This window comes from Malaclemys terrapin, chromosome 1 (assembly GCF_027887155.1).
Source record: "Malaclemys terrapin pileata isolate rMalTer1 chromosome 1, rMalTer1.hap1, whole genome shotgun sequence".
Classification (NCBI taxonomy): domain Eukaryota; kingdom Metazoa; phylum Chordata; order Testudines; family Emydidae; genus Malaclemys; species Malaclemys terrapin.
In genome coordinates this window covers 346,225,925-346,239,551 of record NC_071505.1, presented here as the reverse complement: position 1 = coordinate 346,239,551, position 13,627 = coordinate 346,225,925, and the positions used below count along the sequence as shown (strand labels likewise).

General features: G+C 51.4%; 1 protein-coding gene across 8 annotated transcripts; it reads right to left on the bottom strand.

Annotated features, from left to right (window-relative positions):
• Positions 1–3,165: 3,165 nt before the first annotated feature.
• LOC128830178 (ecto-ADP-ribosyltransferase 5-like) lies at positions 3,166–11,185 on the bottom strand. 8 transcript variants are annotated; one of them, XM_054015952.1, is made up of 5 exons: positions 10,843–11,185; positions 9,627–9,718; positions 8,216–8,939; positions 4,088–4,120; positions 3,166–3,299 (listed from the first exon to the last, which is right to left on the bottom strand). In XM_054015952.1, the coding sequence occupies exons 2-5, from the start codon at positions 9,696–9,698 to the stop codon at positions 3,178–3,180; spliced, it is 951 nt and encodes a 316-aa protein (XP_053871927.1). In that variant the 5' UTR covers positions 9,699–9,718; positions 10,843–11,185; the 3' UTR covers positions 3,166–3,177. The 8 variants fall into 8 exon arrangements, with proteins under 8 accessions (XP_053871927.1, XP_053871929.1, XP_053871928.1 ...); XM_054015954.1 differs by lacking the exon at positions 10,843–11,185 and adding an exon at positions 10,239–10,799; XM_054015953.1 differs by lacking the exon at positions 10,843–11,185 and adding an exon at positions 9,939–10,217.
• Between the last annotated feature and the right edge of the window lie 2,442 nt (positions 11,186–13,627).

Sequence of the window (13,627 nt, the reverse complement as noted above, 5' to 3'; positions counted from 1 at the left end):
ATTAGGGGAGGCAGCCCTGCCTTTTGCCGGGGAAGAGAGCAATTATCCCTCCCCCCACAAAGTGGCTTCTTTTCGAACCAGCAATGTCTCGTGACTTGGTGTTAATGCTAATAGGGATCCCCCACGCCGGTCACATCCCCTGTCACAGCGGCCACGTGTATTACGGGAGCGCTAGGAGGCCCTCCGTTGAGATCAGGGCCCTATTGTGCCAGAAGCTGTATCTGGTGTACGCAGTGACCGTCCCTGGCCCACCGCGCTGGTGATCTAACCAGGCCACGGAAACGTTATACCCATTATACAGCTGGGAACCATTGCAGGCCTTGCCCAAGAACGTCCCTGGTGGCTGGGGCAGAGCTAGGCCTACGTTGCGTCAGAGCGTTCAGAACATTAGCCCTGCCACTCTGAGGCTGGAGACCCTCACCCAGTGACCCCGACATGGATTAGAGTAAAGCATTTCAGTCCTCCGGAGACTAAACTGTTGTAGCCGCAGGCAGCAAACAGGAGGGACCAAGGGGCCACCAGTGACAATCAGATGAGAGATGCCCAGATGATCCCAGCAGGTGACCAGCACCCCAGGCTGCAGAGGAAGGTGACCCCCCTGCCCCGGTCCCCACCAATCTGACCTGGTGGATATCTGGTGACCAGTTATACCCTGAGTACATGAGCCAGACCCACCAGCCAGACATTTAAGAAAGAAGATTCTCTATACCACCCTAGGGCACTGGTCTGCCCTGTCCAGTGTCCCTTCTCCAGCTGTGGCCAATCCCTGAAACTTCAGAGGAAAGTGAAACACATCCTGTCCAGAATACATCTAGCAAATTAGGCATGGGAGATGAGGAGGAGGAAGATGGAATTCCTTCCTGACCGTGCAGGTGGTTGGCTGAAGCCCTGAAGCATGAGATTTGATTATAGTCATTGTCTTAATGCAGAGCTGCTAGTGTTATCAGTATGCTGAAGCTAATTCAGGCCATCCTGTTCTCCCCATGGCCCAGGAAGGAAGGGGATGAACAAGGGGACTCTCAGATTCCAAGGCCAGAAGGTGCCACATTAGTGGTTCATAGAACTCCTCAGCCAGTTCCTTTATGAGCCTTGGGTATAAATTTTCCAGGCCTGTTGATTTGAAAGTATTTAATATGAGCAGATGCTGCAACACCTCCTCTTTGGATACAGATGGTAAAAGTTCTATTCCAGCCACATCATCATCTGGGATGGATACATCCACCTACTTCATTCCAAACACAGATCAGAAATACCCACTGAACATTTCTGTATTTTTAACCTTGTTTACCATCTGTGTCTAGCAATGGACATATGCCTGTCCTCAGGTTCCTTTTGTTCCTAATATGTTTAAGAAATGCCTCATTATTATCTTTAACTCTTGGCCATTGAGAGTTCACTGATTTCTTTAGCTTCCCTTATCAGTCACCTACATTTTTGAACTTACCATTTGTTTCCCCTTTTTTCTATCCTTTATATCTATATATCAGAGGGTAGCCGTGTTAGTCTGTATCTACAAAAACAACAAGGAGTCTGGTGGCACCTTAAAGACTAACGGATTTATTTGGGCATAAGCTTTCATGGGTAAAAACCTCACTTCTTCAGATGCATCATGCCCAAATAAATCTGTTAGTCTTTAAGGTGCCACCAGACTCCTTGTTGTTTTTATAGCTATATAGTTCATTGCCATTTCTACAGATCCTTTAAACCAGGATGGCTTCTTGCCCAGCATAACTTTTTTTCATGTGTGTGTAATTGTGGATTTTCGGGGTATCTTTTAGGATATTTTGAACAATGCCCAGTTTTCATCAACATTTCCCACTTTGAATTTATGTTCTTAGTCAGTTATGCCAGCAATGGATTTAAACTTAGGAAAACTGGCCTTTTAAAGTTGCAAATGTACGGATGACTCGTAAGTGCCACTTTCTGTTTGCACAAGGTAAATGCAACCAGATCATAATCACTGGTACCTAGGCAACTGCTAATTTTTAGGTCACCAATTAACTCTTCTTTGTCGGAATGAGATCCAGTATTGAGTTACTCTGTGCTGGGTGCAGGACTTTCTGTGTTAAGAAATCATTATCTATTATGTTTAGAAATTCCAAGGAAGTTTTGTTACTGGCCACAGTAGGTCTCCAGCGAGTGTCCTCCAGATTGAAGTCCCCATGATAAACTAGTCATCTCTTGAACCCAGAACCCAGGATAGTGTCTCAACCATATGACCACCCTATCTGAGCCTGTGTATTCCTTATTGCTGGTCTCATCTCACATGGATTTATCCAGCAGGGGATGTTATGCATCACATCCTTGAGGGGGACTGTGCACCCATTCCCAGCATCACGAAGTTGTAGAGATCTTCTTGAAGCTTTATGGTGTAGATTTGCCCCTAGTTTTAGAATTAATAATTGCGGGAGAAAATACACCCAGGGCTCACGCAGGACCTGAGTGGTTTCTGGGCCTCTGTACAGGGGGAAACTTCACCCATAAAGTTTTGCACAGTCCTGGATCCTCCTTCAGATGGCAAGAGAAAAAGAACTCAAAGATTCCAATCTTTAGATTGGGTGGGAGGGATAGCTCAGTGGTTTGAGTCTTGGCCTGCTAACCCAGAGTTGTACGTTCAATCCTTGAGGGGGCCATTTAGGGAACTGGGGTAAATAGCTGTCTGGGGACTGGTCCTGCTTTGAGCAGGGGGTTGGACTAGATGACCTCTTGAGGTCCCTTCCAATCCTGATCTTCTATGACCACAGCCAGTTGCTGCAACTAATGAACAGCCCAATGACTTAGTTATGATGTGTTTGGATCATATAATAAAAAACCCCACACAATTCCGAGACACTTAACAGACGGGTACCTATGGAACTTTAACAGCGTAGATTTTATAAAAGGTAGGAATGTAAAACTTAAAGGGGGACACAGAATGGAATGATGATACTGTTCAGCCACTAGATGGCGCCACATGAGACCAGCCCACCTGGCAGGTAGGAAAGTCTCTAAATGGGGCTACGGTCATGTATCTCTGTAATGGAGCCTCTGGGGCCAGCCCAAACCTGGTACAGAAGCCTGACCTGCTAGTAGCAGCCCTGCTGCCCACCGTGTTCAAGGAGTACACAGCACAGCGTCCAGTAAAGGACCCCACCTCCATTTATTTTTTTGAGATTTTTTTTTTTTTTTTTTTTTTTTTTACAAAATCAAGATGAGTTTGAAATTGGCGAAGAGTTTCTGAGCAGCAATGTTGACCAGGACAATTCCACCGACGAACGCAGGGCTCGTGTTGCCGGACACCCTGACGCTCCTACCTGCAACTAAGGAAAGAAAACATGTGAGCTAGTGCATTGAATAACCTTTCAGAGGCCAGGAGAATATTAAGCACCTAAATCCACACTGAGTGGTGACCCAATGGATGCTCAGAATGCTCAAGTATCAGGGGGTAGCCGTGTTAGTCTGTATCTACAAAAGCAACAAGGAGTCTGGTGGCACCTTAAAGACTGACAGATTTATTTGGGCATACGCTTCTGTGGGTAAAAACCTCACTTCTTCGGATGCATAGAGTGAAAGTTACAGATGCAGGCATGCTCAGCACCTCTAAAAACCAGGCTGCTTATTTACCTAGGTGCTGCCAACCTTATTGAGTATGAAGAAATCATAGAAATGTCAGGCTGGAAGGGACCTCGCAAGGTCATCAAGGACATCAACAATGGATCACCGTTCTCTTTATAACAGCCCTTAACGTATCTGAAGACTGTTCTCAGCTCCCCCACAGTCTTCTTTCTGAAGACTAAACACGCCCAGTTTTTTTAACTTTTCCTCCCAGCTCAGGTTTTCTAAACCTTCGATCATTTTTGTTGCTCTCCTCTGGACTCTTTCCAATTTGTTTACATCTTCCCCAAAGTGTGACACCCAGAATTGGACACAGTTTTCCAGCTGGGGCCTCACCATTGCCAATTGAGCGGGACAATTACCTCCCTCCACATTGCTGACTCATGTTTAATTTGTGATCCACTGTCAGATGTTTCAAGTAATGTATCAAACTAAAAGCATCTGGCCCATCCTTGGGACTACCAGAGATCAGAGTGGAAAGGAGAATTCTTACCTGTGTTGTCAACACATTCTGGAGACTTCTCTCCTAAAACACAAACAGAGACTTCCGTTAAACAGCTGTCTCCTCTAGGGGGAAATTTTCCAAGGCTGGTGTGGACAAATGTCAGCTTTGCATCTTCGTTGGAATTGGTTCAAACTCACATGACAGCAAGCGAGACCCAGCTGAGATATGTTTGCATTTAGGTCTAGATTTTTAAAGGTATTGAGATGCCTAAAAATGCAGCTAAGCACCTTGTGGGATTTTCAAAGGCGCCAGCCACATTTGAAAATCCTACAAGCTGCTTAGCTGTATTTTTAAGCACCCAAATGCATTTAAAAACGTGGTGCTTATGCCTGAGGCCGGCCTATAATAGGTGCTAGACCTCTAGGGGATTCCATGTCCCAAGTTCAGAGACGGTATCAGAACAGCCCTGCTGAGCAACTCCCATGAAATCTATACAAGCAGGAGTTTCTCTGCACACCACAGACAGGTGGCAAGAACCTGCCTGCACTCCAGAGTAGATCCAGAAAAAGGGGAGGGAGGGATTACTTGTCTGTCTTGTAAAATAGCTTTTACACCCTACATTACCCTTCCAGCCCTGATCACAGGGACAGTGAGAGGGTCACAACAATCAAGAAGGCCAAGGGTCTGTCTTTCCGGCTGGTACCATGCCTCAGTTGGGACAGTGTAACAGTGAGGCAAACAAGGAGCAATGGTCTCAAGTTGCAGTGGGGGAGGTCTAGGTTGGATATTCGGAAAAACTATTTCACTAGGAGAGTGGTGAAGCACTGGAATGGGTTACCTAGGGAGGTGGTGGAATCTCCATCCTTGGAGGTTTTTAAGGCCTGGCTTGACAAAGCCGTGGCTGGGATGGTTTAGTTGGGGTTGGTCCTGCTTTGAGAAGGGGATTGGACTAGATAACCTCCTGAGGTCCCTTCCAACCCTGATCTTCTATGATTCTATGAGTCAAACTCTTGCTGTATTGTTCTGGTGCAATGCTCAGGGCTGCCAGTAGATGTCGCCGGAATCTGGATCTTAAAGATTAGAATCAGGGAAGGGTCCTGTTAGTGTGTCAGGGAACTGAAGTGGGTTATGTGCTTTGCTCACCTATGGAGGTGTCAGCTCCCCTCTCTGGTCAGCCCATGAACCCAGCCTCGGTCGTTACATTTTCAAACCAGCCCCTTCCTGCTTTCTCCCCTGCTCCCTTCACGACTGGGCAGAGCTTCCCCTCAACACCCACAAAATGTTCCCATCATCCTGCTTCAAATCCCTCCTTAAAACTCTCCCTTGCCATGACGGCTGCAAAGAACTACAGCTCTGCTAGGCTGCCGGGGCGCTGCGCCCCCGCCCGATCCCACTGACCGCGCTGTCTCATTGTTTCCTTGGGCTCCCCTGCCCATCTCTTTCCATCCGTAAGCTCCTGGGGACAGGGACCGTGTTTGTCCAGCGCCTAGCACCAGGGGCCCTGGGCCGTGCCTGGGGCTAACAGGTAGGCAATATGAACAACAACTAGCGAGCACTCAGAACTAGGCCACGCCTGTCTGAACAAAGGCTAGAGGGAGGACGCTCTCTCAGACTCCTTGACCAGATTCTCCAGCGCGGTGCGGCCGCTGTGCACTGCAGAAGGTGGCCCTAAAGCCAGCGTATCCAGCCCCGAGAGGGGCAAAAGGGGGGGTCCTCTGGTAGCATACGAGCTCCTGCTTTGCTCTGTCACTCCCCCTCCCCGCTGCTGGCGTAGCAAGGAAAAGGGGGTGCAGCCAGGACACCCCTGCGTCTTGCTGCTCCTCTGCTGTGTCTTCAGCCCCTTGGGGTAAATGACAGCAACCCTCAGGCTGCTGCAACATGGCCCAGGGGAAGTTGGCCCTGCAGCAAGCTCAGAGAGTACACAGGTGGGCTTTGCACACCCCCGTCCCATAAGAACATAAGAACGGCCGTACCGGGTCAGACCAAAGGTCCATCTAGCCCAGTATCCTGTCTACCGACAGTGGCCAATGCCAGGTGCCCCAGAGGGAGTGAACCTAACAGGCAATGATCAAGTGATCTCTCTCCTGCCATCCATCTCCATCCTCTGACAGACAGAGGCTAGGGACACCATTCCTTACCCATCCTGGCTAATAGCCATTAAGGGACTTAACTACCATGAATTCATCCAGTTCTCTTTTAAACCCTGTTATAGTCCTAGCCTTCACAACCTCCTCAGGTAAGGAGTTCCACAAGTTGACTGTGCGCTGCGTGAAGAACTTCCTTTTATTTGTTTTAAACCTGCTGCCTATTAATTTCATTTGATGACCCCTAGTTCTTGTATTATGGGAATAAGTAAATAACTTTTCCTTATCCACTTTCTCCACATCACTCATGATTTTATATACCTCTATCATATCCCGCCTTAGTCTCCTCTTTTCCAAGCTGAAGAGTCCTAGCCTCTTTAATCTCTCCTCATATGGGACCCTTTCCAAACCCCTAATCATTTTAGTTGCCCTTCTCTGAACCTTTTCTAGTGCCAGTATATCTTTTTTGAGATGAGAAGACCACATCTGTATGCAGTATTCAAGATGGGGGCATACCATCGATTTATATAAGGGCAATAATATATTCTCCGTCTTACTCTCTATCCCCTTTTTAATGATTCCTAACATCCTATTTGCTTTTTTGACCGCCTCTGCACACTGCGTGGACATCTTCAGAGAACTATCCCGACTTGTATAGTGTCTGTGCTTTGACCGTAGTTGGGGTTTGGTCCCTTATTCCTAGCGCCTTGGCCTCATATTTGATTATGCATTTATAGGGAGAGAAGCTCAGAGTGCAACCCCCCAAACTAGCACTAAGATGAACGCAAGGAAGCTGAGAATGCCCCAGTTCTCCTCCAACGAGGAGACTGTATCTAACCAGGAGAAGCAAAAAAAGATTATGACTCATGAGGCTAATTCTGATCTCACTACCCACCAGTTTCGGGAACTGATTTCACTTGAGTTGCAGCAGCGTAAACAAAGTCAGAATGAGGCCCCCAAAATCAACTTTAACTCTCCAGTTTGTTTGGTAGGAAGACAACTTGGCCTGCGGAAATGCATGGTTATGCATGGCATCAAAAGGATCCATACGAGAGAACGACCCAGCCATGCAAAGACTGGAGTGGTTAGAGATCAGCGTTACAATCCAGCCACCAGTTTTAGGACAATCTCAGGGCAAATTTAAAAACTACATTTCATTGCATGCCAAGCAAGGGAACGAAAAGAGAATCCGTAATTAGCATGCAGGAGCTAGAGAGGCAGGGAAGGCTAAAACCAAAGAAGCAAAATTTTCCATCCATTAAGCCCATGAAGATTATGCTGCCGCTAAACTGCACTGTTGATTCTCCAAACTGCCCATGCCTGGGAACATTGAGATCCTTGTGTTCCGAGGACATCGTAAACCCAAACTGGGGGCAGCTGTTCAGTAGGTATTTGGCGAGGTTTCAGGCAGTGCCCCCGGCATGAGCCAGAGATTCCCAGGCCAGAAGGGACTGTTGTGGTCACCAGTCTGACCCATGTAGCACAGGCCAGAGGATGTGACCCAGGCACTCCTGCATCAAGGCCGATAACTTGGGTTTGTCTGCGGAACGGGCAAACAACGAAGGGGAGGGAAGGAGATAGTCTCGGTGGCCGGGCTGGGCTCCTGTCTGAAGGATTGTTTAATGCTGCCGGGGTGGTGCTAAGGGGCAGGACGCCTACCGCTTGTAGTAGGGACCCTTAAAAACAATTTAAAAGGAAGTAAAAAATTACCCTTCCAAGCTTCCGTAGGCTTCTCGGCTTCCTTATTGGGGGCCCAAGTCTGCAACCCTTGCCCACCTGGGGTGAAGCCCCTTGGGCAAAGGGGCCAGCAAAAGGCCGAGGACATGACTTAATTCCCACGTAAGCCCTATGGCTTTATGGATGAGCACTGAATAGCAATAATGGGCTTATGTGGGACTGAAGCGGTGCAGAGGGCTTGGTGCCGGCCCAACGCCCAGGACCAAATTTCACCCTTAGGAAATAAATTAGATTAACCTAAGATGTGGGTCACATCTGGGCCACCCATTTAACGGCTTCCTCTGCGATTGGCTTGTCCCCGTTCCGAGGTGGCCGAGCCTGGCTTGCTCCCGTTCCAACGCGGGCCGGCACTCACCCCCAAGGTAGGCGCAGTTGTAATGGCTGCAGGTCCGGTTCATGCTGTGCAGGAAGAAGACGCTGCGGTTCCCCTCCCGGGAGAAGCTGGAGACGTTGAACACTTCGCTCCCGGGGATCAGCACTTCTCGCTCGGAAGGGATGGCGGAGAACGACTCGATGAGGACGCCGAAGCAGGAGCGCAGGGTGAAGAACGTGGCGTTGCCGTAACTCCGAGCTAAAGCCACGTCCAGCGAGGAAGAGGTGAACTGTCCGAACCGGAACATACCTGCCCCGCTGGGCTCGAAGCGGATGGATCGGACTCCCCGGAACAGCTGGCGTCTGAACAGGTGGCCACAGTCAGCCCGTAAGAGCTGCAGGGCTCTCGTCAGATAGTAATGGAGAGCTTTGAAGTGGAAATTGCTCATGTAGTTATCTCGGGAGACCCCAGCCTCTCTCACTGCCTTGTTCAACTCCCAGTACAGTGGCTTGGAGGAATCAGTGTAGACCAGGATGGCTATGCCATGTTCATCCCTAAAGCCCTCGGGCACAGAAAGCCTTTTCTTCTTAATTGCCCAAACAGCCGATAGGTTTCCCCACATAGAGCCCAGCAGCGGGTGTCTGGCTTTTTCCTCCTCTAGCAGGCGAGGTGCAATATCCGTCTCCATTTCCTCAGTGCAGCCGGTGTATTGGTCATCGAAAGAGTCGGGTGCCATTCCCAACTGCACAGCCTGCTGGCATCTCACCTGGAGGGAGACGAAACAGGTTGCTAAGGGGGTGGTCGGGGGTAGCCGGGTCTGACTGGCAGCTCAGCCATCTTGCCGTGCAGTGGCAGAGTAGTTCTCATGCTGGGCCATGCAGCCAACAATGCTCCCACCCCATAGCTCCTGGGCACAATTTTACCCGATGGAGGGAACGGTTCTTCAGTGACACTGGACTCAAACTGCACCACCGTGGCTCACTGGCTAGAGAACTGGACTAGAACTCAGGAGAGCTGGGTGTTCATCCCACCTTTAGAAAGTCACGTCCCCGCTCTCTGCCTCAGTTTCCCTGTGTGAAACGAGGGAAATGATTTTTCTCGTGCTTTGGAGTCTGGAGCAAAGCATTCTAGTACTTAGAGTGCCTTCCCATCCAAAGGGTGTGTTCTACTGACTGGCAGCCACAGCATGGAGGCTGATTAAAAGCAAAATTTCATCTCCATCCGGACTCCCCCACAGCTCACAGGATATTCCCCACCTGTACACAGCGGCACTAATACTTACACAGTGAACAAACAGCCACAGTCGCGGGGTGGCTCTCTACAGACGGGCCCTCCTCTCTCCTCCCACCGGCTGTGACCCTCTGAGACGCCACGTACCTGAGCCGCCGGGACAGAGACAGGTTACGGGAATGAGGGGACGGCGGAGAGAATTCAGCTGGAGGAATTCAGTTACCTGAGAAGTTTCCAGCAAGGCGAGAGCCCAAAGAGAAGCCAAGGAGAGAACCACAGACCTCAACGTCTTCATTTCCCAGCTCACCTGCGAGGCTGAAGGCAAATCCAATGGGTAGATCAGTGGACATCGGGCAGATTTCAACATTACCCACAGGGGGATGTAGACTCCCCAGCCAATGGGTGTGCCATGCTGATCTGTTGGGAGGGTACCACCCTCCACCCTGGCACCAGCACCATAATGCCGGCCTGCTCTGGAGGACAGGCCTGTGGGGGGCGCAAGGATGTTTGGGGAGCCAGCCCGCCCCACGCTCACCCTGCAGCAGTGGCTCTGTCCTGCAGGCCTAGGCCAGGCCTAGGCCTCGCTCCTCACTCAGGGCATAGCGCCACCGGGGGCTGGTGCGGCACCCCCCCATCATGATGGAGCAGGGAGCCAGGCTCAGCCAATGTGGCGGTCTTGTTCTCCACACTCTTCTCCCCCTTTTTAGTCCTCCTACTCTCCCACACCAGGCTGGGAGAAGTGTAGGTTTGCCTGGCTTTGCCCCCTTGGTGCCACGATTTCTGTGGGTGCAAATGATCCCATGAACCTACGCTGCCATCACCCATAACCACCAACCGTCTCACGTCAGTCTCGACACCACTCCCGCAGTGAGGACATCCCGTGCGCACGGCAAGATTTCAGAGGACAGAATTCCTGCAGCAGAGGAAGCCCAGCCTGAAGACAAGTTGTTGACTATCTGGTATATTTTTAGTGACCCTAATTTCTTGTCACAGGAGCCAGCTGGACAAGACAGGGCTCGGTCACAGTCCAGTGGACATGGCTAAAAATAAAGGAACGGAGCTACTGTTTGCATGGAGACACTGTCTAGGGCTCACAGGGCAGACACATCAGCAGAGACCGCGGATTTCTCAGCCGGCAGCCTCTAGGCCTAGAATCATGCAGGAAGTGACAGATTTTAGTGGGGTTTCCCGGAATGTATATTAATCATGCAGAAGGTGAAGCATTCCACTCCGAGGACGCTGCTCATGGTTTTGATTTCAGACGGCGTCCCAGCAACCCACTGCCAGACGCCTGCAAACCCTGCGCATGGACAGGGACAGATGGCATTTGTACCAAGGCCAAAAATCACAGGGAGGGAAGCAGCTTCCAGGAGTTACGTAGGAGACAGCCTCAGGGCACTGTTCCCAACAAACACAAGCATGGGGAGAGGGGGCTGTACCTGATTTCCCCAAACAGATCGCTGTTCCCGGCAGGCAGAATCCCAAGCCACACGTCTTACGTTGAAGGGTCCAGCTGATTCCCTGATCGCACTGGGGCTTCTTCAAAGAAAAAACTCTATGGGAAAAACATTTTTCCAAGGCCTTTCCCTCCCTGCAGGCAACAGCTGAAACTAAGTTACAACACGACACTGAGCCCAGTTTATCTTCGTTATTTCCATATATTTGACCGGAGATCCCAGAAAGCAGAGCACAGCCAGTGCTGTGTAGGCTACATACAGCTCTCAGGTGCCCAAACACGGCACGTGTAGCCACTCATCTAGCAAGGGACCAGCTGACCTGCCTTCAGTTCCCGTAAGTAGAATCAAGCCGGAGATGCCTTTGCCCTGCACAGATCTGTTTACAAAGTGGAGTGATTTTGGTTCTAAGCCATGACCTTTGCTGAGTGAGATAAACAAAACTAAAACTCCAGTTAAACTGCCCGGCACATGGGCCAAGAAGTGCCTCTGGCTCACCGCTTTTCTTCATTCCAGAAATAACGAGGGGCAACAAGAAGGAATAGCCTGTAAAGTGTAACCCTCCTGCCCGGGCGTGAGGGCAGGGACCAGGGCCGGCTCCGGGCACCAGCCGAGCAAGCTGGTGCTTGGGGCGGCAGATTGTTGGAGGCGGCATTCTGCCCAATCCTAGGGCGGCACGGCCGCTGTTTGTTGTTGTTGTTCCGCTCCGGCTGCCCTGTAGGGGGCGGCGGCGCGGAGAACCAGAGCGCCCTGCAGGGCAGTCCTCTTCCTTCCCTCCCCGCCGACCGGAGCGGAGCCCTCGCGGCAGGCGGCGGCGCAGCGGGAGGGGCCGCGTGGCAGCGCCCCGCTGTAGCCCTGGCCGCCCCCTTCTCTCTCTCTCCCGCCTGCTCCTTTCCCCTCCCCTCCCCCAGCCGGTCCCCCTGCACCCGCGCTCCGGCCGCACCGCAGGGTTTTTTTTGTTTGTTTTTTGCTTTGCCGTTCTGGCCGCCCCCCCCCCCTTTTTTTTTTTTTTGCTTGGGGCGGCCAAAAAGCCAGAGCCGGCCCTGGCAGGGACAGGGTCCAGGTCCAATATCTAGGGGTTTCTCTTTACAATACAAAACAGGACCGGCTGAAGGCCCACCCCGTAACCAGTAACTAACCACTGCCCCTGGGGGCCTCTGAAGAGGTAATACTGCCCCTTGAGTTACACACAGACTCACAAGCACCGAGTCTGTGCGGAACAAGAGAGAACTGTTATTAAAAGGGAGAAGGAACTCCCTGCAACACCACTGCAACAAAGAGTCAAAAGCATGTAAACCATAAGTACACCCCCACCCCCAGAGCAAGTTGGGCAGCGTCCTTTGCCTCAGTTTCCCACCTTGCGGTGTGAAAATCCAATGGACAACTGTCTCTTTAAGACACCGCTCCCCTTTCCCTCTGCTGCCCCCCGCTCACAACTGGCAATTTAGAGTCAGTGAAGTCCCAGAATTCTGGGGGAGGCAGGGGCGGCTCCAGGCACCAGTGATCCAAGCGCATGCCGGGGGCGGCAAGCCGCGGGGGGCGCCCTTCCAGTCCCTGTGAGGGCGGCAGTCAGGCTGCCTTTGACAGCATGCCTGCGGGAGGTCCGCCGGTCCCGCGGATTCGGCGGTGGGGACGCCGAAGCCGCGGGACCGGGGACCTCCCGCAGGCAAGCCGCCAAAGGCAGCCTGCCTGCCATGCTTGGGGCGGCAAAAAAGCTAGAGCCACCCCTGCGGGGAGGGGTTCACCTTCTACCTTGAAGGGGCGGGGGAACAAGCCTCTCCCGCCGCTCAGCACTGCCACGGTTACCTCTGCAACCACTTGCCACTGCGATGCTGCGTTCTGAGATTCTCCTACTCGGTGATTTCAGCTCTAAATGATTTCACTGGACAGGGAGGAACCTCACAGCTGCTGCAGCCTCTCCCCTGTCTTTCACTTCAAGTCTGTCCCCACACCAGGTTTAGGTCCTAAACCTGCTTATCCGTGACAGCAGGAAGCCTCACAATTACTGAAGAGAAACAAGAACTCTTAATCAAGTTTAGTCAGCACTGTCACAAGGCACTGGGGAAAAGAAAGAGGTTTAAATACTACCTAGGAGTTTCTGAAACAGCACCCACAAAATAGGAACTCATCCCCCACCTCCTCTGACTTTCATTTAGCAATGGACACACAGTAGCCTCTGCTTAGCGGGTGCCATTCAATGTAGGGTGACCTCTCATTCAGGGCAGATTACGCACGGTTCTTCTGCCCTTTACCTTTGCAATACGAATAACACTATTTCATGACCCCAGCACTCGGTACTCAAGTGAATTGTAACCCAAAGGGATTGCTTTGGCACAGGAGGTGTGTCTATGCAAATACGGCCAGCTCCTAAAGTCTATTCCTCCAGTTCGTCACTAGATGTTGTGGTGGAGGCAGCTCATTCTTACCCTGCTCACATCAGCACCGGCCTGGGTCAATGATCAGGGAGAGAGGTGTGCGATTCCTGTGTTTGTTCCAGCAGCGCCCCGGCCCTGCACCCAGGGGCTAGGATCCCCAGCCCCACCTTGCAGCACTCAAGCAGGGCAGCCTATGGAGGTGGAAAGTGGGGTTCTTATTGCAATAGGGTGGGGACAGGGACAAAAGAAGATGGCTGCCTGCCTGCTCGCTCTGGGGTAGCCAGGTCAGCTGTGGTCTGTACTGAGAGCATGTACCCCACCCAGCCAGCCTGCCCTGGCACAGAATTTCAGGCCAGATCTCTTGCCTTTGATGGACTCATCCAGCCATGTAGGAG